Raw genomic sequence first — 27,566 nt, forward strand, 5'->3', positions numbered from 1 at the left:
TTTATACACCTCCCATTTACCAGTAAAGTTCTGCTTTGTATTTCCTCTCAGATTGTTTGTCAACAGAGCCATCTCTGTATATTCTTGTAGTTTGATTTGCCACTCAGTAACCGTTGGCGCTTCTTGCTCTTTCCATCTTTTTGCTATAACTGTTCTTGCCGCTGCAACTGCATACAAGACAGACCCAAAAAAGAAAATAACAGAACACCACTAGTCATCACATACAGCTCCCAAGTTAAAACAGTACAACGCATCATCAGAGATCTACAACCTCTCCTAGACAATGACAGTTCTCTTTCTCAAGCTCTGGGAGGAAGACCCTTCATCGCCTACAAACAGCCACCCAATCTCAAACAGCTCCTCACCCACAATAATACAAAAACAGGACTCAACATGGACACTGGTACCAGAGCCTGCAATAAACCCAGATGCCAACTTTGCTGCCACATAAACCCGGATAACACCATTACTGGTCCCAACAACATCAAACACACCATCTCAGGACTATTTAATTGCTCATCTTCCAACATTGTGTATGCAATCAAATGCCAACAGTGCCCTTCAGCTCTCTATATTGGACAAACAGGCCAAACCCTACGCCAAAGGATAAATGGACATAAATCTGATATCAGGAATCACAAGACAGAGAAACCAGTAGGAGAACACTTCAATCTCCCAGGACATTCTATAAAAGATCTCAAAGTAGCTGTCTTAATACGAAGAAATTTCAGAAATAGACTGGAAAGAGAAGTGGCTGAATTGCAACTAATCACCAAACTTAAAACCATGGAGAAACCTGGTTTGAACAAAGACATTGGTTTCTTATCTCATTATACATAACAAAGCTATCTTTAGCCATCTCACCCCTTGCTTTCCCCTGCAAGACTAATTGCAGCCGTTTAGAGTCGTCATCAGGTTTTCCACACTTATCAGCCGATCACCCATTCCCACCACCCTTCTGAGTAATACCCCTCCCCACTCCCCCACTATATTTAAGGATCTGGTGACTTCTGTTTCAGTGTATCTGAAGAAGTGTGCATGCACACGAAAGCTCATACCAGCAACTAACTCAGTTGGTCTCTAAGGTGCTACTAGAAAGAATTTTCGATTTTGTTTTGACTATGGCAGACCAACACGGCTACCCACCTGTAACTGCATACAAAAAGACTTCTTTCAACTTGTTATTTTTTCTTTCATATCTTAATTAATCCCCTTTCAACAAAGAAAGGAAGGGGAAGAAAGAGAGAAGAAAAAGAAAAAAGAAAAGAAAAGATTAAAACACCTCTCTTGAACATTATACATCCAAAATTTCCAGCACATATCTTTCATTTAACACTCAAAAGCTGGCATGGAAGCAAAGCTGTTGTTATATTTTTTGCACATATCTCATATATATACCCCATTTCCCCACAAATTTCTGCTTGGGATTTCCTCTTAGGCTGTTGATTAATAAGGCCATCTCAGCATATTCTTGTAATTTACTCTGCCATACTGAAATTTTTTGGGGTTCCTGGTCTTTCCAACCTTTTGCTACCAACATTCGGGCCGCTGCAATTGCATATAAAAACACTTCTTTTGACTTGGTTGGGATTTCTTGGTCCACCATGCTTAATGAGAATATCTCTGGCTTTTTGGTAAAGGCAGAACGTTATTTTGAAACCCCAGCCTACGCAGAAAAAACAGAGACCAGACCAGAGTTCTAATGGAAAGCAAGGCGGCTATTAAACCTCATCTTTATTCACAAATACTGTTGTAACAGGGGTCCTCACTCGCCACATACTGGATGGAGGAGGAATCCAGAAGAAAGGTCTGCTTGACCATATATAGACAATTTAAAATTCCCCCGCTGCCTCCAAGACCACCTCCAGAAACATCATGGACACATCATGAAGGGGGAGGTCTGGTGGCAGTGATCTGAGCATCCTGGACCCTGTCCTCTGCCTCCTCTTTTGTTGTTGTTCAGTCGTGTCCGACTCTTTGTGACCCCATGGACCAGAGCACGCCAGGCACCCCTATCCTCCACTGCCTCCCGCAGTTTGGCCAAACTCATGTTAGTAGCTTCGAGAACACTGTCCAACCATCTCATCCTCTGTCGTCCCCTTCTCCTTGTGCCCTCCATCTTTCCCAACATCAGGGTCTTTTCTAGGGAGTCTTCTCTTCTCATGAGGTGGCCAAAGTACTGGAGCCTCAACTTCAGGATCTGTCCTTCTAGTGAGTACTCAGGGCTGATTTCTTTGAGAATGGATAGGTTTGATCTTCTTGCAGTCCATGGGACTCTCAAGAGTCTCCTCCAGCAGCAGAATTCAAAAGCATCAATTCTTCGGCGATCAGCCTTCTTGATGGTCCAGCTCTCACTTGCGTACATCACTACTGGGAAAACCTTTAAATACTGCTTTAACTATACGGACCTTTGTCGGCAAGGTGATGTCTCTGCTTTTTAAGATGCTGTCTAGGTTTGTCATTGCTTTTCTCCCAAGAAGCAGGCGTCTTCTAATTCCATGACTGCTGTCACCATCTGCAGTGATCATGGAACTCAAGAAAGTGAAATCTCTCACTGCCTCCATTTCTTCCCCTTCTATTTGCCAGGAGGTGATGGGACCAGTGGCCATGATCTTGCCCTCCTCTTGCCCTCCACAAAACCCATCAATAATGAAAATTAATGTCATAATGAAAATTAAAAAAACAACAACATACCTGTCATGCCTAAAATATAGAATAAAGGCCAAAGAAAACGGCGCGCCTGTTATACCTCACCAGCAAAAGGAATGAAGACTCCAACAGCATCCCATAGAAAGGCAGATTGCCTGCTGATGTCATCAGACCTGGCCAGAGCAACAACGCCTGTGCCCTCACCTAAAATGGCCGCCGCAGCTTCGCATGTGCCGAGAAGAAAAAAAAACACGGAGCAGGAGGCATGCTTGAGAGGTCGCATTGAGTAAGACCAGCTCTGAGGGGATTGTGTTGCTGGGGTGCGTGATTTTGGGACTGGGCAATTTTGGGACTGGGGTAAGGGAGAATGCTCTTTAAGGCTCCAGTGCCCTAACCTAAAATGGCCGCCGCAGCTTCGCATGTAAAATGCACCTCTGGTTTTTTTGTGGGGCATAGGAATTAGTTCATTTCCCCGCCCCCCAATATAGTCCGGCCTACCACATGGTCTGAGGGAAAGTGGACCGGCCCACGGCTGAAAAAGGTTGCTGACCCCTGCTCTAAAGGGACAGGGAAGAATGAAAACAGGAGCTTCCAGAATATTCTCGGGGTCAGGAGAATTTTTAAAAGCAAGCAAACAAACAAACAACCACAGCAACGCATGGCCGGGCCAGCTAGTATTATATGTATGTATGTATGTATGTATGTATGTATGTGTGTGTGATATATATATATATACTGTATGGCCTTAATATTCTTAGAATACTTGCGATCACTGGTGGTCAGACTGAGGATGTTTCTCTTAGGCAGAAACAAAATAGAAAATTCTTTCCAGTAGCACCTTAGAGACCAACTGAGTTTGTTCTAGGTATGAGCATTCGTGTGCATGCACATTTCTTCAGATGCCAGAGAATGAGACCCTTTTGCAACTTGAATTCTGGTCTTTTCTGCACAGATACTGGAGACGAGGGAGTTTCTTCTGAGAGACAAAAGTGCAAGCTCAGCTGTATGGCTGGGGTAGTGGTGCATTTGGACCAGGGTGTCCCCAGTTCTGGTTTGGCACTCTAAACCAAGGTTAGCCAACCTGGTGTCTTTGTAGATGTTATGGTCTCCAGTTCCCATAATCGCTGACCACTGTTCATGCTGGTTGCTTGGGGCTGGAGCCCAAAACTGCTGGAGGGCACAACCCTGGTTACCTCTCTCCACCCTGGCAATGACCATGTCTGGCACCGAGGTTGCTTTTTTTAATTATTAAGAAGGGTTGTAAGCAGCGGAGGCCGAATGTTGGAAGATTCGGGGCAGGTGAACGAAACTCCTTCACAAAGTGCGTAGTCAAACTATGGAACTCACGGCTGCAGGAGGCAGTTGGATTTAGAGAAATTCATGGAGAAGAGAACTTTCAATGACTACCGGCCATGCTGACTATAATGGGTTACTTCCGGGTTCGGCGCTTCACGTATGTACAGAAGCGCTAAATCGCGCGTGCGCAGGCGCGACGCTGCGGGTTACGGATGCTGCGGGTTGCAAATATACCTCCTGCACGGATCACGTTCGCAACCCGAGCGTCCACAGTACAGCTGTACGTTGGCTCCTGAATGCCTTGGGAGTTGAACGTTTCGGCTCCCAAACGATTGAAAACCGGAAGTGAGCGTTCTGGGTTTTTTTGCAAGGCAAACGTCTGGTGCGGTTCCGCTATTGTTTATGGCGTGCCTGCACAATTGGGAAACAGTCAGGAACCCGTCCCTTGGTTTTCAAACCTTTCGGAAGTTGAGCGGACTTCCAGAACGGATTCCGTTTGACTTCTGAAATACTACTGTAATTCCTACAAACCTGGTCTCTCTCTCTCTCTCTCTCTCTCTCTCTCTCTCTCTCTCTCTCTCCAGCATCCATTTTGCCTGGATCAGTTTTCCTGGAGAGCTTCATGCAAACCCTCACTCTTGCAGAATTTGGAAACAAAGACCCAAGCCACCAACCTTCCAAGATGGCGCATTTGCAATTTGCAATACCTCTCATGTGATCTAAGGTAAAACACTCATGGGAGGAGGAGGTGTCAGAAGTTGAAGAGGGAACAGGGCTTAGTAAGCGGGGAGAGTCGGTATCAGAGAGAAGTCCAGAAGCTGAGGCAAGAGGGGAGGGGGGCCAAGAGGCAGAGATGGATCAGGCTGGTGAAGAAGCCAGGGGGGGGGGTCTCACCCTCCTGCTGTGAGAAGCTCCCCTTCCCTCTGGTCTCCCAGAACCAGGAGAGGCATGGAAAGGGCAGAGTAGTTAGCTTCAAGCAGGCACTGTCTCAGATTGCTTGGGGGAAGCTCTGGAGAAACTTAGGCAGGGACCTTCAGTCTCAGCAGCTGCTTCACGGAGGCAATAAAATTGCTGAAGATGAGTTGCTGCACTCATTAGGTCTGACACTCCTATGCAGATCCTGTTGTTGCTTATAAAAAGCAAACTCTCACTCGGTGTACTGCTGGCTCGCTCCTGTCACCTGGTAAGGGCTGGGAGAGAAGCTTTCCTAAAACCCCGGAGAACCATTGCTGCCGGTCAGTGTGGACAATGCTGAACTAATAGATGGACCAAATGTACTCAAAGAATCATAGAATCCTAGAGTTGGAAGAGACCCCAAGGGCCATCCAGTCCAACCCCCTGCCAAGCAGGAAACACCATCAAAGCATTCCTGACAGATGGCTGTCAAGCCTCCGCTTAAAGACCTCCAAAGAAGGAGACTCCACCACACTCCTTGGCAGCAAATCCCACTGTCCAACAGCAATTACTGTCAGGAAGTTCTTCCTAAGGTTTAGGTGGAATCTTCTTTCTTGTAGCTTGAATCCATTGCCCCGTGTCCGCTTCTCTGGAGCAGCAGAAAACAACCTTTCTCCCTCCTCTATATGACATCCTTTGATATATTTGAACATGGCTATCATATCACCCCTTAACCTTCTCTTCTCCAGGCTAAACATACCCAGCTCCCTAAGCCGTTCCTCATAAGGCATCGTTTCCAGGCCTTTGGCCATTTTGGTTGCCCTCCTCTGGACATGTACCAGCTTGTCCGTATCCTTCTTGAATGTGGTGCCCAGAACTGGACACAGTACTCCAGGTGAGGTCTGACCAGAGTGGAATACAGTGGTACTATTACTTCCCTTGATCTAGACGCTATACTCCTATTGATGCAGCCCAGAATTGCATTGGCTTTTTTAGCTGCTGCATCACACTGTTGACTCATGTCATGTTTATGGTCTACCAAGACTCCTAGATCCTTTTCACATGTACTGCTCTCAAGCCAGGTGTCACCCATCCTGTATTTGTGCCTTTCATTTTTTTTTTTTTTTGCCCAAGTCGTAGTACTTTACATTTCTCCCTGTTAAAATTCATCTTGTTTGCTTTGGCCCAGTTCTCTAATCTGTTAAGGTCATTTTGAAGTGTGACCCTGTCCATCGTCTCTGGGGACAGACAGATGCCAACAGCAGCAACAAGAGGAAGGCAGCTCTCGAGCTGATCTGCTGGGACTGGAAAGGGGAAGCAGGTGTACCGGGCCACAAAATCCCTGCCCTGTGACTGCCAGAGAGGGATTTCACCAGCTGCGTCGCCCACGCGGACTTGGCAAACATGTTTTCTTTCAAACTGCTAGGGCGACACACACACACACTGCAACGCAAAACTTCCCCTTTGTTTTTCTTAGAAACGAAAATGAGCAAGAGCTGAGAGTTTTAATTTTGCTGAGCCCAGCGACCCAACCTTTCTGCTGGGGACTTTTCTTCTTGTGACAAAGTCTCGCCCGTTTCATCCCCGAGATGTTGTGGTTTCTTTGGGAGGGGGTGGGAGATGAGAGCTCCATGGGATAAGTCGTTTTCAAGGACTTTATAAAGCCTCTTTATAAAAGGGGCCCCTGCATTTTCGCCTTCCTCTTTCACGGAGGTTCAAACAAGAAGCTTTCTTTAAATCCTTCAGTGGGGAGAGAGGTAAGATATGTGTGAGGGGGACCAATGTAATCTGGAGGGGGGGCAGGAGGGGGGATCAGATTGCCATACATGCCTTTGGGCTCTTGTCAGATTCGACCTTAACACAGCTGAACAAAATCACACAACACGATGGCAAATAACAATGGCACTAAACCCTATTTATAGACCAATACAAGGACAGATCCTGAAGTTGAGGCTCCAGTACTTTGGCCACCTCATGAGAAGAGAAGAATCCCTAGAAAAGACCCTGATGTTGGGAAAGATGGAGGGCACAAGGAGAAGGGGACGACAGAGGACGAGATGGTTGGACAGTGTTCTTGAAGCTACTAACATGAGTTTGGCCAAACTGCGAGAGGCAGTGAAGGATAGGCGTGCCTGGCGTACTCTGGTCCATGGGGTCACGAAGAGTCGGACACGACTGAACGACTGAACGACTGAACAACAACAACAACAACAAGTGAGAGCCAGTTTGGTGTAGTGGTTAAGAGCGGTAGACTCGTAATCTGGTGAACCGGGTTCGATTCCCCGTTCTTCCACATGCAGCTGCTGGGTGACCTTGGGCTAGTCACACTTCTCTGAAGTCTCTCAGCCCCACTCACCTCGCAGAGTGTTTGTTGTGGGGGAGGAAGGGAAAGGAGAATGTTAGCCGCTTTGAGACTCCTTCGGGTAGTGAAAAGCGGGATATCAAATCCAAACTCTTCTTCTTCTTCTTCTGATCAGAAATTGCAACCCAAGTCTTTGAGACTTTGCATCTCTTGACTCTCAGAGGATGGGGCACTGCAAAGGAGATCTGGCACTGCCAATCTTCTAACTTGGCACAAGGCAACCGCTTATGACTCTAGGCATTGCTTTCCTAGGTAAAAAATAAATAAAAAATGCTTCCGATCTCTGCGATGGCACTTACCGGGCTGGTCTTGCTGAGGACTGTCAGCGCAGCGCTGGATCCGACCCTGGACAAAGCCTGGGGAGACTGGAAGAGAGCCCATTCTAAAGAATACAGCGAGGTGAGTTTTCTCTGGCATGACTAGAACTGGCAGTGTCCTTGCTGTAATTCCGGCACTTTGGGAATTCATGTGCCCCCAAGCATGTGCAGAGTGCCATTCCAGAGAAGAAGAAGCAGAAGAAGAAGAAGAAGAAGAAGAAGAAGAAGAAGAAGAATTTATTATCTATACCCCGCACATCTGGCTGGGTTTCCCCAGCCACTCTGGGCGGCTTCGAGCAGAATATTAAAATACCATGATTCAACAAATATTAAAAGCTTCCCTAAAGAGGGCTGCCTTCTAAACGTCAGATAGTTGTTTTTCTCTTTGACATCTGATAAGAGGGCATTTCACAGGGAGGGCGCCACCACTGAGAAGGCCCTCTGCCTGGTCCCCTGTAACTTCACTTCTCGCAGTGAGGGAGCCGCCAGAGGGTCCCTCGGAGATGGACGTCAGTGTCCGGGCTGGACGATGGGGGTGGAGACGCTCCTTCAGATATACTGGGCCGAGGCTGTTTTAAAGGTCAGCACCAACACTTTGAATTGTGCTCGGAAATGTACTGGGAGCCAATGTAGGTCTTTCAGGACTGGTGTTATGTGGTCTCGGCGGCTGCTCCCAGTCACCAGTCTAGCTGCCGCATTCTGGATTAGTTGTAGTTTCCAGGTCACCTTCAAAGGTAGCCCCATGTAGAGCGCATTGTAGTAGTCCAAGCAGGAGATAACGAGAGCATGCACCACTCTGGTGAGACAGTGCGCAGGCAGGGAGGGTCTCAGCCTGCGTACCAGATGGAGCTGGTAGACAGCCGCCCTGGACACAGAATTAACCTGCGCCTCCATGGACAGCTGTGAGTCCAGAATGACTCCCAGGCTGTGCACCTGGTCCTTCAGAGGCACAGTTACCCCATTCAGGACCAGGGAGTCCTCCACACCCACCCGCTCCCCGTCCCCCAGAAAGAGTACTTCTGTCTTGTCAGGATTCAACCTCAACCCGTTAGCCGCAATCCATCCTCCAACCGCCTCCAGACACTCACACAGGACCTTCACTGCCTTCACTGGTTCCGATTTAAATGAGAGGTGGAACAAGACAGAAGGGCAAAGCAGTTCTCTGTATCGGCATAGGAAATGCCTTTCCAGCTCTGTAGAAGTCACAATCCGATACAGGTCTACTCAAAAGTAACACGGTAAGGCTTAATCCCAGGGAAGAAAGTATTTCCTCAGACTGCACATATCAGGAAGCAGAGCCAGCTACCAACTTGCATAAATTCCAACATTTATCCGATGAATATAGGGGCATCCTATAATACCAGTAATAATAATAATAATAATAATAATAATAATAATAATAATAATGATTATGTTATTTTATTTATACTCTGCCCATCTGACTGGGTTGCCCCAGCCACTCTGGGCGGCTTCCAACATACAGGTGAAACTCGAAAAATTAGAATACCATGGAAAAGTCCATTTATGTAAGCAATTGTTTTCATTAGCTACTGGAGTTTAATATATGAGATAGACTCATGACATGCAAAGCGAGATATGTCAAGCCTTTGCTTGTTATAATTGTGATGATTATGGCGCACAGCTGATGAAAACCCCAAAGTTGAGATTGTTAATTTGGGGTTCTCATCAGCCGTACGCCATAATCATCACAATTTTAACAAATAAAGGCTTGACAAATCTCACTTTGCATGTCATGAGTCTATCTCATATATTAGCTTCACCTTTTAAGCTGAATTACTGAAAGAAATGAACCTTTCCATGATATTCCAATTTTTCGAGTTTCACCTGTATATTAAAACATTAAACGTTAAAAAAAAATCTTCCCTATCCAGGGCTGCCTTCAGATGTCTTCCAAAGGTTCTATTGTGCATGTTTACAACTGCTTTCCTCGAATGGGTTCATTTCTGCATACGCTGGTTGGTTGGACAGCTGCATTGCAGAAATTCAGGGAAGTGGAAATTTTGCAGGACAGCAGAGTTTCGGTTCACATCTCAATTCGAGAAGTGCAAGTGAGCCAGTTTCCTCATTAAAGTGCATCAAATTCCTCCTCCATCTCTGCTGCTAACGCTACTTCTTGAGATGGGGATGTAGGTTTCCGGGTGGGAGTTGATCACGGTGAGGGTTTGCCAAGCGTGCCTTCCTCTTAGCACGTTGCGTCCTGAGTTCGAGTGTCTTCAAAACCCATGACACCTTTGGTAAAGGCTGCTCTCCAACTGGAGCGCTCGTAGGCCAGTGTTTCCCAGTTGCTGGTGTTTATGCTACATTTTTAAACATTTGCCTTGAGACGGTCTTCTTAAACCTCTTGTTGACCACCAGGCAGTGGCGGAGGAAGGCTCCGCGCTACCCGGGGCGGCAAAAGGAAACGCCCCGCGGGCGGGGCGCCGTGACGTCACATTGTGACATCATGACGGAGTTCCACCGCCGCTTCCACAGCTCCCCGCCGATCGTGCACGGCATCCCCACAAGCCGCCTTTTCACTCTGCGGTTCAAAAGGAGGCCGTGGAAGCGGCGGTCCGAAGACAGAAATGTCGCGCAGGCATACTCCGTCGTCGGGCCGTGCGCTGCCGCTCCCAGGGTGACGGAGGGGGCGGCAGCATGTGGGAATGGTGGGAGGGGCTGCCGCTTGTCACCCCCATGCGCCGCCGTTCGCTCCGTTGCCCCGGGAGCAGCAGCACCGCACACACCATGCGCTGCTGCTCCCGGGGCGAAGGAGCGAGAGGCGGTGTGTGGGGGTGATGATCATCAGGCATCCGAACAACATGACCGGTCCAACGAATTTGATGTTGAAGAACCCTTGCTTCCACACAGGTGATCTTTGCTTCTTCCAAAACGCTGGCGTTTGTTTGCCTGTCTTCCGAAGTGATGTGTAAAATTTTTCGGACACACCGTTGGTGGAATCTTCCGAGGAGTTGGAGATGGCGTTTATAAGTGGTCCATGTTTCACAAGCGCACAGTAAAGTTGGTAGTGCAATAGCTTTGCAAACGAGCATTTGGGTTTCCCTGCGAATGTCCCGGGTCCTCAAACGCTCTGCACTTCAGTCGGGAGAAAGCTGCGCTCGCAGAGCTCGGGCGACGCTGGATTTTGGCAAGCCATTCTCCGCGACAAGGTCATGATCCAGCGAGTGAGTCCAAACTCTTTATCGGGTTCCTTGCAGGAGGAAGAACTTTTCCGGAGGGCTGTGTGGGAGAAGAATCTACAGATGATCGAACAGCACAACTCAGAGGCTTCCCAGGGGATGCACACCTATGAGATGGGCATGAACCACCTTGGTGACTTGGTAAGTGGTCCATACATTGGGCAGACTTTTCTGCATTAATTCCAGATGGCTTGTTTGTTGCTGTGGTCAAGCTCCTCCTTGGGAAAGGATGATAGCATCCACCCTCCATGCATAGAATCATAGAGTTGTAGAGTTGGAAGGGACCCCCAAGGGTCATCTATTCCAACCCAGGAATCTCAGCTGAAGCATCCATGACAGATGGCCATCCAACCTCTGCTTAAAAACCTCCAAGGAAGGAGAGTCCACAACTTCCCGACTGTTCCACTGTCAAAAAGCTCTTCCTGTCGTCTTCTTCTTCTTCTTCTTCTTCTTCTTCTTCTTCTTCTTCTATACCTTTATTTCCAATCCTTATTCATTACAATCCATATTAACATCACATGTATATATTGGTAATAACAAAAGAGATAAACATCCCATCACCCACCCTTTCCCCTCCACCCTTGTCACTTCCCTCCATCTCCAACTTTAGATTGTTTTCATCTTGCGTTCCTTACTCCTTCTTAACCCCCCCCCCCTTTATGGCATACTGTTATCTTCCTTTAAACACTACATTACTTTCTATACTTCATGTTTTAATCTAGGCACATAAGCATATTATTTTTGGAGCAATACTTTGCCAAATAGTCTTCATAATATTCATCCATTCATTTCTCAGCTTTTGGTTAGACTGATTTCTTATTGCCGCTGTTAATTTGCATGGAGGGAAAAAAACATGAAGCCACTGGTTCGAATCCTAACCCTCCAGAGCAGGAGAAAACAAGCTTGTTCCATCTTCCATGTGACAGCCCTTGAGATATTTGAAGATGGCGCTCGTATCTCCTCTCAGTCTCCTCTTTTCCAGGCTAAACATACCCAGCTCCTTCAAGCGCTCCTCATAAGGCTTAGTTTCCAGGCCCTTGATCATCTTGGTCGCCCTCCTCTGCACACGTTCCAGCTTATCAACATCCTTCTTTAATCGTGGCACTCAGAATTGGATGCAGTATTCCAGGACCAAGACACAATAGAGTGGGACTGTTACTTCCCTTGATCTGGACACTAGACTTCTGCTGATGCAGCCTAGAATAGCAGTAGCTTTTTTTGCTGCTGCATCACACCGTGGGCTCATGTTAACCTTGTGGTCCAGTAAAATGCTTATATCCTTTCCATTGAGAGAAAGAAAGTGACTCCTGGCCACCCACCACTCAGGCCACAAGCCAACAGCATCTCTAAGGGGAGGAAATAAGCTTTGATGTGGACACTGCACACAGCCAGTGTGGTGTACTGGTTAAGAGCGGTAGACTCATAATCTGGTGAACCGGGTTTGCTTCCCCGCTCCTCCACATGCAGCTGCTGGGTGACCTTGGGCTAGTCACACTTCTCTGAAGTCTCTCAGCCCCACTCACCTCACAGAAGAAGGGAAAAGAGAATGTTAGCTGCTTTGAGACTCCTCCGGGTAGTGATAAAGCGGGATATCAAATCCAAACTCTTCTTCTCCTCCTCCCTCAGACGCGAGAAGAGTTTAACCAAAAGCTGAACGGTTTCCATCCAGACATAGCTGAAGAACATGGTGGAGGCGAGGACCTTTTCGAAGATACTGACGCCCTCGAGACCCCCAAGCATGTAGACTGGCGCACCAAAGGTTATGTCACCCCCATAAAAGACCAGGTGAGTGGGCAGCAAGTTGGGAGTGTTCAACTCGGACCTGGGTGGCTGGGGTTCAAATGCTCAATTATCTTGGGCCGGTCACAGCCTGCCTTACCCTCACAGGGCTTTTGTGTGGAGAGAGAGGAGGCAGGGCCTCATCCTGCAATGGTCGTGGTGCCTGGACCCCAATACTAGATCTTCACAATTCTCAGCTGGCCTTCCCAGCTGGTGGTTTCAGTTGTGGTCTCAGTCTTGCGAGGGCTTCATTTGTGCCCAGTATTGAGTGTCCACAAATGTTTAGCTTCCACTGTTAAGAACAAGCACTTTAAATGGATTTATAACTTCCAAGGTGATTGTGTTTCCTGCTGAACAGACTTGTGTTGGAGAGCGAGTGAGCACGAAAAGGTTAAATAATAATAATGATGATGATGATGATGATGATGATGTGCTCTTGGGAATCGAAGCACCTTCTATAAGTCTATCGACCAAAACTTTTAATATACCAATTCTAGTATACTGTTACATTTCTTACAAAAGACCTGTAGTATGTTCCCTATAAGTTCATTCGAATGTTTAACTAACTTCCCATAAACTTGCATGGCAGCACTGAGAGAACACACTGACGGACGTACATTTAAAGTCTGAATTGAGATCAATCTTAACCTGTCACGGCCAGCTGATTAGCAGAAAAAATGCTTTTCATCCACCCATCAGGAGTTGTAAACAGTTCTGCAAAGCCAATATCAACAGGGACAGCTAACTGTGGATCTGGGAAATTCACAAATGCCCTTTAGTAATCTGAAATTTGCAGTATAATTGAGCAGCCCTGGGAGTCCAGAAAATTACAGCTCTTATGTATTCAGTGGTCTGTGTTTGCCTGAGCTTGAGTCTGGACTAAGGATTCTGATTCGATACTTGGTGTCCAATCACAAAACATTTCAGGATTTGGGCCTCTGCCATTGGTCCTTGAACTGTTGAGCCGTGATTCGCAGCTTGGAGGTTTAGACAGCCAATCACCTTGGGAGTGGGAGCGGCCCAGGCTTCCAGGAATGTATATAAGCAGTTGCTTTGCCCAGTTGTGTAGTTCTTGCTGTTGTCGCTGTGTCTTGCCTTGTGGGAACCCACCTACACTTCAACAGCGCCCCTATGAGGGATGGCCCCTAACCCAGATCCCGACCGCTGGATCAAACAGCTTCTCATTTTCCCTGCAGGGCGATTGTGGGTCTTGCTGGGCGTTCAGCGCCACGGGTGCCCTCGAAGGCTTGCATTTCAAGAAGACCCGCAAGCTGGTCTCGCTGAGCGAACAGAACCTCGTCGACTGCTCCTGGAAGCAGGGGAACCAAGGGTGCAACGGAGGGTTCATGAACTGGGCCTTCAAGTACGTCTGGCTTAACAAGGGGATCAACTCGGAGACGACCTATCCCTACGAGGCCGAGGTAATGTGGGAGCAGAGACCTGCCGTTCTGCGACCGTGGGGCGCAAGCCGACGCTCAGCCGACGCTCATGTCCCCAATGGCTCTGTCTTGGCAGGATGGCCCCTGTCGGTTCAATGCCTCCGACCGAGCGGCCACGTGCACTTTTAGGGTCAAGGTCCCAAAGAAGAACGAGACAGCCCTGGCGCGAGCTGTGGCGAAGGTGGGCCCAGTTTCCGTCGCGGTGGACGCAAGTAGCTTTATGTTCTACAAGTCAGGTAAGTTAACGGTTGGGTTTTTTTGGGGGGAAATATTTTTATTCATTTTCCTCAAATCAGAAAAAGATTACAATATACCTACATTAACATACAGTTACAGGTGGGTAGCCGTGTTGGTCTGCCATAGTCAAAACAAAATAAAATAAAAAATTCTTTCCAGTAGCCCCTTAGAGACCAACTAAGTTTGTTCTTGGTATGAGCTTTCGTGTGCATGCACACTTCTTCAGATATCTGAAGAGGTGTGCATGCACACGAAAGCTCATACCAAGAACTTCCCTGGGGAGAGCGTTCCACAGACGGGGAGCCACTGCAGAGAAGGCCCTGTTGTCATGTTGCCACCCTCCGGACCTCTTGAGGAGGAGGCACACGAAGGACGGCCTCAGAAGATGATCTCAGGGTCCGGGCAGGTTCATATGGAAAGAGGCGGGCATTGAGATATTGAGGTCCTGAGCCATTTAGAATCATAGAACTGTACCATTGGAAGGGATCCCAAGCGCCATCTGTTCTAAGCCGCTGCAAATGCAGGAACCTCAGCTAAAACACCCACAACAGATGCAAGGAGAAATGAAGTCACCTAAGGCCGTTGCTTTAGTTCAGGGGTCAGCAAACTTACCGCGCCTCGGGCCGGTGTCTCCACCGCCAATCGTGTGGCGGGCCAGAGTTTTCTCCTGACTCGAGGAGGGAGAGAGGGGCTTTTTCCCAGGGACTTGTGCCCGAGCCAGGGAAGGGACTCACGTCATTCTCTGTTTTGCACCCCTGTTCCCTCACCGGTACCGGCAACTCTTCCTTCATCAGGAATCTTTCATCGCAAGGACTGTGAACAGATGTTGAATCACGGCATGTTGGCAGTTGGCTATGGCACCGTCAAAGGAGATAAGAAGATTAAGGATTATTGGATCCTGAAGAACAGGTGAGTAGAGGAAATCTGAATCTTATTTAGCACATACAGGTGAAACTCGAAAAATTAGAATATCGTGGGGAAGTCCATTTATGTAGGCAATTGTTTTCATTAGCTACTGAAGTTTAATATATGAGATAGACTCATGACACGCAAAGCGAGATATGTCAAGCCTTTGCTTGTTATAATTGTGATGATTACGGCGCACAGCTGATGAAAACCCCGAAGTTGAGATTGTTAATTTGGGGTTCTCATCAGCTGTACCCCATAATCAGCTGTACCCCATAATCATCACAATCATAACAAATAAAGGCTTGACATATCTCGCTTTGCATGTCATGAGTCTATCTCATATATTAGTTTCACCTTTTAAGTTGAATTACTGAAGAAATGAACCTTTCCACGATATTCTAATTTTTCGAGTTTCTCCTGTAGAAAGATGCCCGATATCAGGCCAGACCATTGGTCCATCCAGCTCAGTACTGCATACACTGAGCGGCAGCATTTCTCCAGGGCTTCAGGCAGGGGTCTTTCGTAGCTCTGTGCTGGGGATTGAACCTGGCACGTTTACAACCTCTACCACCTTCCCCCTAAAAATAAAGGATTCCAGCCTCTATGGTTCTAAGTCAAGGGCAGAAATAGATGGCCATTGGTCCATCTAGTGCAGTATTGTCCACACTGACAGGCAGCCGGGCTTCAGGCAGGGGACATTCCCAGTCCTAGTTTGGAGATGCCAGCGCACTTCGAATCTGGGGCTTTCTGCATGCAAATCGGGTGCTCTGCCCCTTCATCTCTGGGCAAGAGGGAGCCAGTGTGGTGTAGTGGTTAAGAGCGGTAGACTCATAATCTGGTGAACCGGGTTCGCGTCTCCGCTCCTCCACATGCAGCTGCTGGGTGACCTTAGGCGAGTCACACTTCTTTGAAGTCTCTCAACCCTCAATTCAACTCTCAATTCTGGGCTGCATCAATAGGAGTATAGCGTCTAGATCAAGGGAAGTAATAGTACCACTGTATTCCGCTCTGGTCAGACCTCACCTGGAATACTGTGTCCAGTTCTGGGCACCACAGTTCAAGAAGGATACGGACAAGATGGAACGTGTCCAGAGGAGGGCAACCAAAATGGTCCAAGGCCTGGAAACGATGCCTTATGAGGAACGGCTTAGGGAGCTGGGTATGTTTAGCCTGGAGAAGAGAAGGTTAAGGGGGGATATGATAGCCATGTTCAAATATATCAAAGGATGTCATATAGAGGAGGGAGAAAGGTTGTTTTCTGCTGCTCCAGAGAAGCGGACACGGAGCAATGGATTCAAACTACAAGAAAGAAGATTCCACCTAAACATTAGGAAGAACTTCCTGACAGTGAGAGCTGTTCGGCAGTGGAATTTGCTACCAAGAAGTGTGGTGGAGTCCCCTTCTTTGGAGGTCTTTAAGCGGAGGCTTGACAGCCATCTGTCAGGAATGCTTTGATGGTGTTTCCTGCTTGGCAGGGGGTTGGACTGGATCGCCCTTTTGGTCTCTTCCAACTCTAAGATTCTATGTTTCTAACCCCACTCACCTCACAGAGTGTTTGTTGTGGGGGAGGAAGGGAAAGGAGAATGTTAGCCGCTTTGAGATTCCTTCGGGTAGTGAGAAAGCGGGATATCAAATACAAACTCTTCTTCTTCTTCTTCTTTGTGCCCCTGAACACAGGCTGCATATAGCTGCCTCGTGGCATCGGGGGTTCCCCTCTGTGCAACCTGGCCATTGTGACAAGGGGCATTTTTGCGGAATGATAGAGTCCAGAGGTACCCCCAGGGTCATCTAGTCCAGTGTTTTTCAACCACTGTTCCGCGGCACACTAGTGTGCCGCGAGATGTTGCCTGGTGTGCTGTGGGAAAAATTGAAAAATTATTTTATATATAGTCAATATAGGCACAGAGTTAATTTTTTTTAACATTTTCTAATGGTGGTGTGCCTCATGATTTTTTTCATGAAACAAGTGTGCCTTTGCCCAAAAAAGGTTGAAAAACACTGATCTAGTCCAACCCCCTGCAATTCAGGAAGCAAGGAATCCCTAGCAGATGGCCCACCCAACCTCAGTTTGGAAAACTGCAGCAAAGCAGAGTCCCTGGTCCACAAACACATACATAGCTTTTGTTCTTTTCTGCTGGTTTCAAATAAAAATCCGGAAGACCGCCCTGCGTTTTAAAAGGCAGGATAAATGGAGACCGCATATATACTTAAGAGCCGAAGGCCTAACGAACAAGAAATGCTTTTGCCTGGTACCTAAAGTTACGTAATGATGGTTGAGAGAATCCTGGGAACTGTAGTTTTCCCAAAGGGTGCTGGGAACTGTCGCTCTGCGAGGGGTCTCCTTAACAACTCTCAGCACTCTTTTAAAAAACTACAGCTCCCAAGATTCTTTGGGGGGCGCCTTGATGTGGTGCTTTAAATGTGTGGTGAACTTCTTGGGAGTTGCAGCGCCACTTGTTTGCTTAGCCCCGCCTCCTTCATTTGCATATCCCTGCCCCTTCATCTGCATGGCGGCACCCAAGACTCCAGTCAAGACTTACTACCCCGCTGGAACAATTTGTCGCAGAGGCTCTCACCTGTTTTTCTTACCCTCCCACAGCTGGTCTGAAACTTGGGGCGAAAAGGGCTACATGCGACTCGCCAAAGGCTGTCACAATCAATGCGGCGTAGCGAGCGACGCCAGCTACCCCACCCTGTGACCTGCTGCGCGGGGCCACGATCCCTTCTTCCAGGTTATTTCCCTGGTTTCAGGAACGGCGGCGAGGTTTCCCAAACAGGGCAGGCGTGAAGATCGGGATGTTTTGCTTGCAAATTACACAGGAAGGCGTAACATAAAAAATAAAATAAATAAATTCTGCACATATTAAAGGCAGTCTCGAGTGAATGTGTGTTCTAGAGAAGCTTACATTTGGCTAGGACCAGCGTTAAAACTTCTATTTAAACAAGAAGAAATCCAGGCGAACCTTTTACAGCTGTTTTATTGGCTTTAGCATCCTTGTTGTGCAGCCTTTAAACCCCCAGTCTTCACAAACGAGGTCAAAGTAGGACGAGGGAGACTTGGGTTCAAATCCCCCATGGGCCATCAATGTCACTGGGTGACTGTGACCTCATCGCCTCTCTCCTAACCCACCTCACAGGAATGCATGTACTCCCATCTCATTGGAGGGTTTTTTATTTTGTTAAATAAATGCAATTCGGCTTTGCTTGGTCATTGAAACGTGTGTAAAATTGCATAGAAAATGACTGTCAAGTTCTTGCATCTTATTTGCCCTCCACCCAACACCCACCAAGTGAAACAAAAGAGATATTTACATTTCCCTGTTTCCCAGCCAAGTTAACCACACCCTTTTGTTATTTCTGGAATAGCTACCTGTCTGGCACTCAGAAGTGTGCATGCACACGAAAGCTCATACCAAGAACAAACTTAGTTGGTCTCTAAGGTGCTACTGGAAAGAATTTTTTTATTTTGTTTTGACTATGGCAGACAAACATGGCTACCCACCTGTAACAGGTATCAGAATGCAACCCCCCCCCTTTGTTCCTGAGACAAAGAAATACTTGGTCAGTTGGGAGTCAAAATGGTTTTCAGGGCTGTTTTTCTGTGTTGCTTCACATATGCTGCCTTCTTTGCTTGGCACACTTATGAACATTCATTATATATATATAAAAGACCTTGATATTTTTATTACACAGCACAGGCAGACGAATCCAAATAAACAATAATCACCAATAATAGCTTATCTATTGCTAATTTTTTTGGGGGGGAGGGCAGGAGAAGAAAATCTTACACCCACCCCTGCAGGAGGGAGAAGCCACGTCCTTTCTTATCTGCGCTCTGGTCGGGAAAAAAAAAGACTCAGCAGCAAAGGGTTAACCATCCGTCGCCCGCTGCAAATATGGCCGCCGGGGCGTCAAGGAAAACATCACGCGCCTGCGCAAGCGACGCGAAGGACGCGGTTTGGCCACCACGGCTCGCCGTAGCCCCGCCCATCCGGGTTTTTTCCTCTCCGTCCCTCCAAAGATGGCGGCGCCCAGGTCGACGAGAGCTCGGCGGCTTTGGGATGGTTTGGCGGCGGCGGCCGCCGTCTTCTTCCTCCTCCTCCCTCTTCTTCCCGCGGCGGAGGCCGAGGGGGACCAAAGCACGGCCGAGTTCGACGTGAGGCCCGGCGGGGCGGTCCACTCGTTCTCGAAGAGCTTGGTGAGAGCCGGACGGAGGTGGCGGCCGCTGGTTGGCTGAGGCGCGCCTGACCCGGCGGAGAGGGCAGAGCTCTGATTGGCTGGAGCGAAGCTCTGGGCGTGGCCTCTTGGCGGGGATTGCGGAGAGGGCGGGACGTGTCCCTACGCGGCACCCGTAGTTAGGGGGAAACTTTGGTTCTGTTGGGTTTGGCACGTCTCTGCCTATAAGTATGTGCACTTCTCATTTCTGTTAATTAATCAAGTACACTGTTACCAATTCTTATTTCAGTTGTTTCATTTTGTTGCTTATTTATTGTTTTCATTGCATTTATTTATTGCAGTGATTGCATTTATTTATCGCGCCTATTTATTTATTTATCGCATTTATTTATTGCAGTAATAGCAATTTTTGCATTTACGTATTGCAGCAATTGCATTAATTTACTGCGCATATTTATTCGTTTATTGCACTAATTGCATTTGTCTCCCACCTTTCCTTCCATGGAGTTTCAAGGCTGTTCACGTGGTTCTCCTAACTTTCCTCATTTCATCCCCACCACACCCCTGAGAGGTAGGGCTGGGCCGAGAGAAGGCAGTGACTGCCCCCCCAACCCCGCAGGTCACACCCAGCGAGATCCATGGTTGAGTAGGGAATTCGAACCCTGGCCTCTGCCAGGCCCCAGTCCAATACTCTACAGGTGAAACTCGAAAAATTAGAATATCTTGGAAAAGTCCAATTATGTAAGCAGTTGTTTTCATTAGCTACTGGAGTTTAATATATGAGATAGACTCATGACATGCAAAGCGAAATATGTCAAGCCTTTGCTTGTTACAATTGTGATGATTATGGCACACAGCTGATGAAAACCCCAAAGTTGAGATTGTTAATTTGGGGTTCTCATCAGCTGTACACCATAATCATCACAATTTTAACAATTAAAGGCTTGACATATCTTGCTTTGCATGTCATGAGTCTTATCTCATATTTTTTGTTGTTGTTCAGTCGTTCAGTCGTGTCCGACTCTTCGTGACCCCATGGACCAGAGCACGCCAGGCACCCCTATCCTCCACTGCCTCTCGCAGTTTGGCCAAACTCATGTTAGTAGCTTCGAGAACACTGTCCAACCATCTCATCCTCTGTCGTCTCCTTCTCCTTGTGCCCTCAATCTTTCCCAACATCAGGGTCTTCTCTAGGGAGTCTTCTCTTCTCATGAGGTGGCCAAAGTACTGGAGCCTCAACTTCAGGATCTGTCCTTCTAGTGAGCACTCAAGGCCAATTTCCTTGAGAATGGATAGGTTTGATCTTCTTGCAGTCCATGGGACTCTTCATCTTTTAAGTTGAATTACTGAAAGAAATGAACCTTCTCACGATATTCTAATTTTTCGAGTTTCACCTGTATAACCGTTACACCACACTGGCTCTGGGATAGTTTTCCTTTTATATTTTCATTATATTTAATATTCAGTGTTCGTTTTCTCGGCTCCTCTCTTGATAACCTGTTAACCAGCGCTGTCCCATGGAAGAAAGCGCTGAGTGTTTTAAACCCCTCATTTCTCTTTCTTTCTTTCCTTCAGGGAGACTACACCTGCACTTTCACCTATGCTGCTCAAGGTGGGACCAACGAAGTGAGTTGCATTAATCCTAAAGCCAATTTTGCTTAGGTTTCCCCCCCAGTTACTGCCCTTAATTCTGAAGCTGGAGCGACACTCTTTAATTCTGTATAGTGGAACACTTAACATTCTCCTAAACCAGGGGTCAGCAAACTTTTTCAGCAGGGGGCCGGTCCATTGTCCCTCAGACCTTGTGGGGGGCTGGACTATATTTTGAAAAAAAATATATGAACGAATTCCTATGCCCCACAAATAACCCAGAGATGCATTTTAAATAAAAGCACACATTCCACTCATGCAGGCCCCACAAATAACCCAAAGATGCATTTTAAGTAAAAGGACACATTCCACTCATGTAAAAACATGCTGATTCCCGGACCATCGGCGGGCCGGATTTAGAAGGCGATTGGGCCGCATCCTGCCCCCGGGCCTTTGTTTGGGGACCCCTGTCCTAAACTGTTACATTTGCTGTGAGGCATTGCTGCCATAGGCATTGTGAGTTGGGTGAGAGGGGAGAAGGAGGTGGGAGAAAGAAGGGGGGGTACAGATATTTCCTCCCCACCTGTAGTGTATGTGCGGGGTTTTATGTCAGAGTCACATCAATAGGTTCTTCATCTGTTCATTTATTAGTCTTCATTGGTGGCGAGAGAGATCGGGGAACCCAGAGCATGGCTGGTTGCATTTGGTAGATTTCCGTGAGTTTTATTTGTGTGTGAGAGGGGGTGGGAGGTTGTTGGGTCAAATTAGCCATATTGATTTGTATGCAATTGTGGGGTTAATGTTGGGCTGTGTATGTAATAAAGGGGAGCCACACTTGGGTGGAGACATTCTCTTTTGTTTGTCCCCTGCTGATTTCAATTTGTTGAAACAAAATAGAAAATTCTTTCCAGTAGCACCTTAGAGACCAACTGAGTTTGTTCTTGGTATGAGCTTTCGTGTGCATGCACACTTCTTCAGATACACGAAAGCTCATAACTAGAACAAACTCAGTTGGTCTCTAAGGTGCTACCGGAAAGAATTTTCTATTTTGTTTCGACTATGGCAGACCAACACGGCTACCCACCTGTAACTTCAATTTGTTGGTTAGCTTTCCTAGTAGCGGCTGCAGTTTGCTCTCGGCTAAGGTTTACCTGATAGGCAGATCTTGCCTATCTGATAGGCAAGTGCGTGCCTAAATGCTGAGATTGATTGTTATTCCTTTTCCCTTACAAGAAATGGCAGATGAGCATTGGGATCAGTGAAGATAATCTGCTGTTTTCCTGTTCCGTCTGGAGGTGAGCACCGTTTCCCTGCCAGAGCCTGTTGGGTGCGCAGCAAAGATGACAAGTCCAACAAGGGTGTTCCTGTTCTTCCCCTCCCCTAGTTTAAGCACCTGAACATCTCTTAATGGCCCAGCCTGACATCTTTAAAGGGTCCCTGGATGGTTAAGTCCATTCAAAGGCAACTGTAGGGTTGCGGCACTCATTTCACTTTCAGGCATGGGGGGGTATTGTATTGTATTATTTTGTTCTTGTTTTTATCACACACTTTGGTTTTATTCTGCCAACTGCCCCGAGATCTTTATATGAAGGGCCATGTACAAAAAGGATAGATAGTCCAACCCCTGCTATGTAGAAATCTCAGCTTGAAATCTCAGTAAAGGTAAAGGACCCCTGGACAGTTAAGTCCAGTCAAAGGCGACTGTGCGATTGTGGCGCTCATCTTGCTTTCAGCCTGAGGGAGCCGGCGTCTGTCCACAGACAGCTTTCTGGGTCATGTGGCCAGCAGGACTACAGGTGAAAAATTAGAATATTGTGGAAAAGTCCATTTATGTAAGCGATTGTTTTCATTAGCTACTGGAGTTTAATATATGAGATAGGCTCGTGACATGCAAAGCGAGATATGTCAGGCCTTTGCTTGTTATAATTGTGATGATTATGGCGCACAGCTGATGAAAACCACAAAGTTGAATTTTTTAATTTGGAGTTCTCATCAGCTGTACGCCATAATCATCACAATTATAACAAATAAAGGCTTGACATATCTCGCTTTGCATGTCATGAGTCTATCTCATATATTAGTTTCACCTTTTAAGTTGAATTACTGAAAGAAATGAACCTTTCCACAATATTCTAATTTTTCGAGTTTCACCTGTAAACCGCTTCTGGCGCAATGGGACACCGTGACGGAAACCAGAGCAGTGCACGGAAATGCCTTTTCCCTTCCTGCCGCAGCAGTACCTATTTATCTACTTGCACTGGTGTGCTTTCGAACTGCTAAGGTTGGCAGGAGCTGGGACAGAGCAACGGGAGCTCACCCCGTCGCGGGGATTCGAACCGCCGACCTTCCGATCGGCAAGCCCAAAAGGCTCAGGGGTTTAGACCACAGCGCCACCTGCGTCCCTACATATAACCCGCATACAACCTCTTCCTCTCTTAATGCTGTGACTTTTCCTTCCCCCCCCTTTCCTTTCATTTCCAAGGCCCCAAGGGAAGTCTTACCTCTTCTTCACCCAGTTTAAAGGCGAAGTCAAAGGAGCAAAGATCGAGTATGGCATGGCCTACGTAAGTCTTTTCTGTTTCTAGGGTGAGGTGTGGGGGCTGGCCAAATGTCTCCTGTTCATAGCTGTCAAGTTTTCCCTTTTCTTGCGAGGAATCCTATTCGGAATAAGGGAATTTCCCTTAAAAAACAACAACACTGGCATCTCCACATACAGGTGAAACTCGAAAAATTAGAATATCGTGGAAAATTCCATTTATATAAGCAATTGTTTTCATTAGCTACTGGAGTTTAATATACAAGATAGACTCATGACACGCAAAGCGAGATATGTCAAGCCTTTGCTTGTTATAATTGTGATGATTATGGCGTACAGCTGATGAAAACCCCAAAGTTGAGATTGTTAATTTGGGGTTCTCATCAGCTGTATGCCATAATCATCACAATAATTAACAAATAAAGGCTTGACACATCTCGCTTTGCATGTCATGTGTCTATCTCATATATTAGTTTCCCCTTTTAAGTTGAATTACTGCAAGAAATGAACCGTTCCACGATATTCTAAATTTTTGAGTTTCACCTGTAGAAACGGCCCTGTCTTAATTTCATTGTGTATATTTGTAGCAGTGTTTGTATGCTGCTGCATCATAAAAAATACAAATAAAAACATATCAAAAGTGTTTACAACAATAAAGCCACGCAATAGAAACCATAACAATATTAAAAACAGACACCAGTCGTTCTTAATTATTGAATGCAGTTATTCAGTTGTTTTCTTAATGGCCTTCATAGGTCTGATAAGATAGATATCATCAGGCATTTGAAAGTTGGCACAGGAGGCGCCTCCTGAATCTCTTGTGGCAGGGAGTTCCACAGGACTGGGCCGATTCTTGCTATTATCAAATGAACCTCCTCCGCTCCTGTAGTGATTGAGTTGGGATATCAGGGTTCGGGCAGTCCCTGAGGTACCCTGGATCTAAGTTGTGCAGGGCTTAGTAGGTTAGTCCTGAAAGGGGTAGCTGTGCCCCTGAAGGACCAGGTGCGCAGCCTGGGAGTCATTTTGGACTCACATCTGTCCATGGAGGCGCAGCTCAATTCTGTGCCCAGGGCAGCTGTCTACCAGCTCCATCTGGTACGCAGGCTGAGACCCTCCCTGCCCGCAGACTGCCTCACCAGAGTGGTGCATGCTCTGGTTATCTCCTGCTTGGATTACTGCAATGTGCTCTACATGGGGCTACCTTTGAAAGTGACCCGGAAATTGCAACTAATCCAGAATGCGGCAGCTAGACTGGTGACTGGGAGTGGCTGCCGAGACCACGTAACACCGGTCTTGAAAAACCTACATTGGCTCCCAGTACGTTTCCGAGCACAATTCAAAGCGTTGCTGCTGACCTTGAAAGCCCTAAATAGCCCCGGTCCAGTATACCTGAAGGAGCGTCTCCACCCCCATCGTTCAACCCAGATACCGAGGTCCATCTCTGAGGGCCTTCTGGCGGTTCCCTCCTTGTGAGAAGTGAAGCTACAGGGAACCAGACAGAGGGCCTTCTCGGTAGTGGCGCCCGCCCTGTGGAACACCCTCCCATCAGATGTCAAGGAAATAAACAGCTATCTGACTTTTAGAAGACATCTGAAGGCAGCCCTGTTTAATGTTTGATGTTTTATCATGCTTTTAATATTCTGTTGGGAGCCATCCAGAGCGGCTGGAGAAACCCAGCCAGATGGGCGGGCTATAAATAATAAATTATTATTTTTATTAATACAACAGACTTGAACCTGGCTCGGTAGTAAGGGGGAAGCCGCTTCAGGCCACTGAGAAATAAGTTAGCAAAGACCTTCAGGTCCTTCTGCCAGTCAGTGTAGACCAGGTGTGGGGAAACTTTCTTCTGCCAAACGTTGCTTGGGTACAACTCCACTGGCCAGGGCTTGCTGGGGATGATAAGAATTGGAGTCTGAAATCCAAAGGGTTCCTTCCCCACACCTGCTGTTGATGGCATTGGGCTTGGATAGACCCAGCGGCCTGAATCAGTGGAAGGCGGCAGATTCCTGTGTTCCTGTGACGACTAGTTTGAGCAGCAGGCGGGAGAGAAATTTTTTGACATGCCCGCCTGAGCACCTTCTGTCTCGTTGCAGTCCACGGCTGCGGCTGGAGGGCAGAGGGACATCGCCTTAAAGGAGGAGGAATTCCAGGTGACGGAAACAGCAGGTGAGTGGCAGCGGGAGGGGCTGATGACACTACTTCGGGGGTGCAGAGGGCTGCTTGGGGGGGGGACAAAGCCCCCAGAGCGTTCGCGGCAGGAGAAGTTAGAGGAGCTCAGCAGGACATGATAGGGCATGCAGTGAAAACTTCTCAGGCATTGGGGTTGTGTGTGACTGCTCTGAGAGCATCATGAACGCAGCTGACCTCAAGGGTGCAGTAAAAAGGGATGCCTGGAGGGACCCTAAAAGCAGTTGGTGGGTGGCGCTGCGGTCTAAACCACTGATCCTCTTGGGCTTGCCGATCGGAAGGTCGGCGGTTCGAATCCCTGCGACGGGGTGAGCTCCTGTTGCTCTGTCCCAGCTCCTGCCAACCTAGCAGTTCAAAAGCACACCAGTGCAAGTAGATAAATAGGTACCGCTGCGGCAGGAAGGTAAACAGGCGTTTCTGTGCGCTCTGGTTTCCGTCACAGTGTCCCATTGCACCAGAAGTGGTTTAGCCATGCTGGCCACGTGACCCAGAAAGCTGTCTGCGGACATACGCCGGCTCCCTCGGCCTGAAAGCGAGATGAGCGCCGCAACCTCATAGTTGCCTTTGACTGGACTTAACCGTCCAGGGGTCCTTTACCTTTTAGCATTCGGGCAGCGGAACCAGTGACCAGGGGAGGGGTGAAACAGAGGGGACGCTTCTCAAATTTGCAGATGACGCTAACACCACAGAAGATAGAACCAGGATTCAAGGTTCTAGAACTGGGCCAAAACTGAAAAAGTGAATTTCCACAGGGACAAATTGAAAGGTTTTTGCATTTTGGCAGGAATAACCATATACAAAAAAAAGGTATAGGGTAGGGGGACACCTGGTTTGACGGCAGCACATGGGGAAATGAGGGGTTTTAGGAGGCCACAAGCTCAATGTGAGCCAAGGGTGTGATGCAGCAGCAAAAGAAGCGAATGCGATTCTAGGCTGCATCAACAGAAGTCTAGCGTCCAGATCAAGGGAAGTCATGGCACCACTCTCTCCTGCCTTGGTCAGACCCCACATGGATTCCTGTGCCCAGTTCTGGGAGCCACAATTTGAGAAGGATATTGGTCATTTAAGAAGGATATTGGTCACGTGATCATACGTGACAGATGGCCATCCAACCTCTGTTTAAAAACCTCCAAGGAAGGAGAGACTGTTCCGCTGCTGAACAGCTGTGATCCTGCCATGCCTTGTGTTTTCTGCCCTTCTGTTCACCCTGCTGTCGCCTTCTCCCCTCTGCAGTGTCTCACAAGGAAGGCAAATTCCGCTCAGAACTCTCCAAGCTGCTGATCGTCGCCAAAACGGCCCACGACGAGCTGTGAACCGCCGATTTCCCTCGCCTGATAGAAGGTGGTCTGCTTTGCCGGGGACTTTGCAAGCGGATCTTCTGGCCGGCTCTATGCAGGGGTGGGGACCTCTCTCCTGTGCGCCGGGCTTCGTTTGAGTAGGAATCGGGGGAAGCGTTTGGAAAACTGCACAGTGCTTCGGCACCACAAAAACCCTGAAAGCTCCTCTTGAAATGCTTCTGGTGTTCTGCTTTGGCAGCGGTCTCTCGGAAATACGAAACGTCGCCGGCGGTGCGGGAAATGAAGGCGGGGCGCCGTTTGCCATCCTAGTACAGCGGACGCTCGGGTTGCGAACGTGATCCGTGCGGGAGGCGCATTCGAAACCCGCACGCGACGCAATTTGGTACTTCTGCGCATGCGCAAAGAGTGATCAAGCCTTTCTGCGCATGCGCCGAAACCTGGAAGTAACCCGTTCCGGTACTTCTGGGTTCAGCACCCTTGTATCCCGCAGCGAACGCAACCCGAGGTATGACTGTAATCTCCGTTTCCAGTCTGATGGTTCAACACCCGATTTGGGAGAGACCAGCGGCAGCGGTCACAGAGAGACTGCGACTGAAAACCATTGCAGAAGTTTCGATTCCTCTAATCGTTTTTCATCCAGAAAGGACCAAATAAATACACTGGCGCATTCCCCCCGACCACACCTTGTCTTCCCCCTCCA

At 47.8% G+C, this 27,566-nt stretch overlaps 2 protein-coding genes across 2 annotated transcripts; both read left to right on the plus strand.

Annotated features, from left to right (window-relative positions):
* Positions 1-6,423: 6,423 nt before the first annotated feature.
* Positions 6,424-17,863, plus strand: LOC117039442 (cathepsin L1-like). Its single transcript, XM_033136554.1, has 8 exons — positions 6,424-6,596; positions 7,454-7,600; positions 10,734-10,856; positions 12,342-12,500; positions 13,691-13,915; positions 14,010-14,169; positions 14,965-15,079; positions 17,679-17,863. The coding sequence occupies exons 2-8, from the start codon at positions 7,472-7,474 to the stop codon at positions 17,776-17,778; spliced, it is 1,011 nt and encodes a 336-aa protein (XP_032992445.1). The 5' UTR covers positions 6,424-6,596; positions 7,454-7,471; the 3' UTR covers positions 17,779-17,863.
* Positions 17,864-19,100: 1,237 nt separating this feature from the next.
* Positions 19,101-27,281, plus strand: MYDGF (myeloid derived growth factor). Its single transcript, XM_033136561.1, has 6 exons — positions 19,101-19,277; positions 20,831-20,881; positions 22,079-22,140; positions 23,328-23,409; positions 25,475-25,547; positions 26,802-27,281. Exons 1-6 carry the CDS (start codon positions 19,101-19,103, stop codon positions 26,879-26,881), a joined length of 525 nt encoding a protein of 174 aa, XP_032992452.1. The 3' UTR covers positions 26,882-27,281.
* The last annotated feature ends 285 nt before the right edge of the window (positions 27,282-27,566 follow it).

The sequence above is a fragment of the Lacerta agilis genome, chromosome 18, assembly GCF_009819535.1.
Source record: "Lacerta agilis isolate rLacAgi1 chromosome 18, rLacAgi1.pri, whole genome shotgun sequence".
NCBI lineage: Eukaryota > Metazoa > Chordata > Lepidosauria > Squamata > Lacertidae > Lacerta > Lacerta agilis.

Excerpts from the sequence above, each read along its gene's own strand:
- LOC117039442 (XM_033136554.1), top strand. The coding sequence starts at position 7,472 with ATGCTTCCGATCTCTGCGATGGCACTTACCGGGCTGGTCTTGCTGAGG. Across the intron at positions 12,501-13,690 it reads TCACCCCCATAAAAGACCAG|GGCGATTGTGGGTCTTGCTG; the intron begins GTGAGTGGGCAG and ends TTTTCCCTGCAG. Across the intron at positions 15,080-17,678 it reads TATTGGATCCTGAAGAACAG|CTGGTCTGAAACTTGGGGCG; the intron begins GTGAGTAGAGGA and ends ACCCTCCCACAG.
- MYDGF (XM_033136561.1), top strand. The coding sequence starts at position 19,101 with ATGGCGGCGCCCAGGTCGACGAGAGCTCGGCGGCTTTGGGATGGTTTG. Across the intron at positions 19,278-20,830 it reads ACTCGTTCTCGAAGAGCTTG|GGAGACTACACCTGCACTTT; the intron begins GTGAGAGCCGGA and ends TCTTTCCTTCAG. Across the intron at positions 23,410-25,474 it reads TCGAGTATGGCATGGCCTAC|TCCACGGCTGCGGCTGGAGG; the intron begins GTAAGTCTTTTC and ends GTCTCGTTGCAG.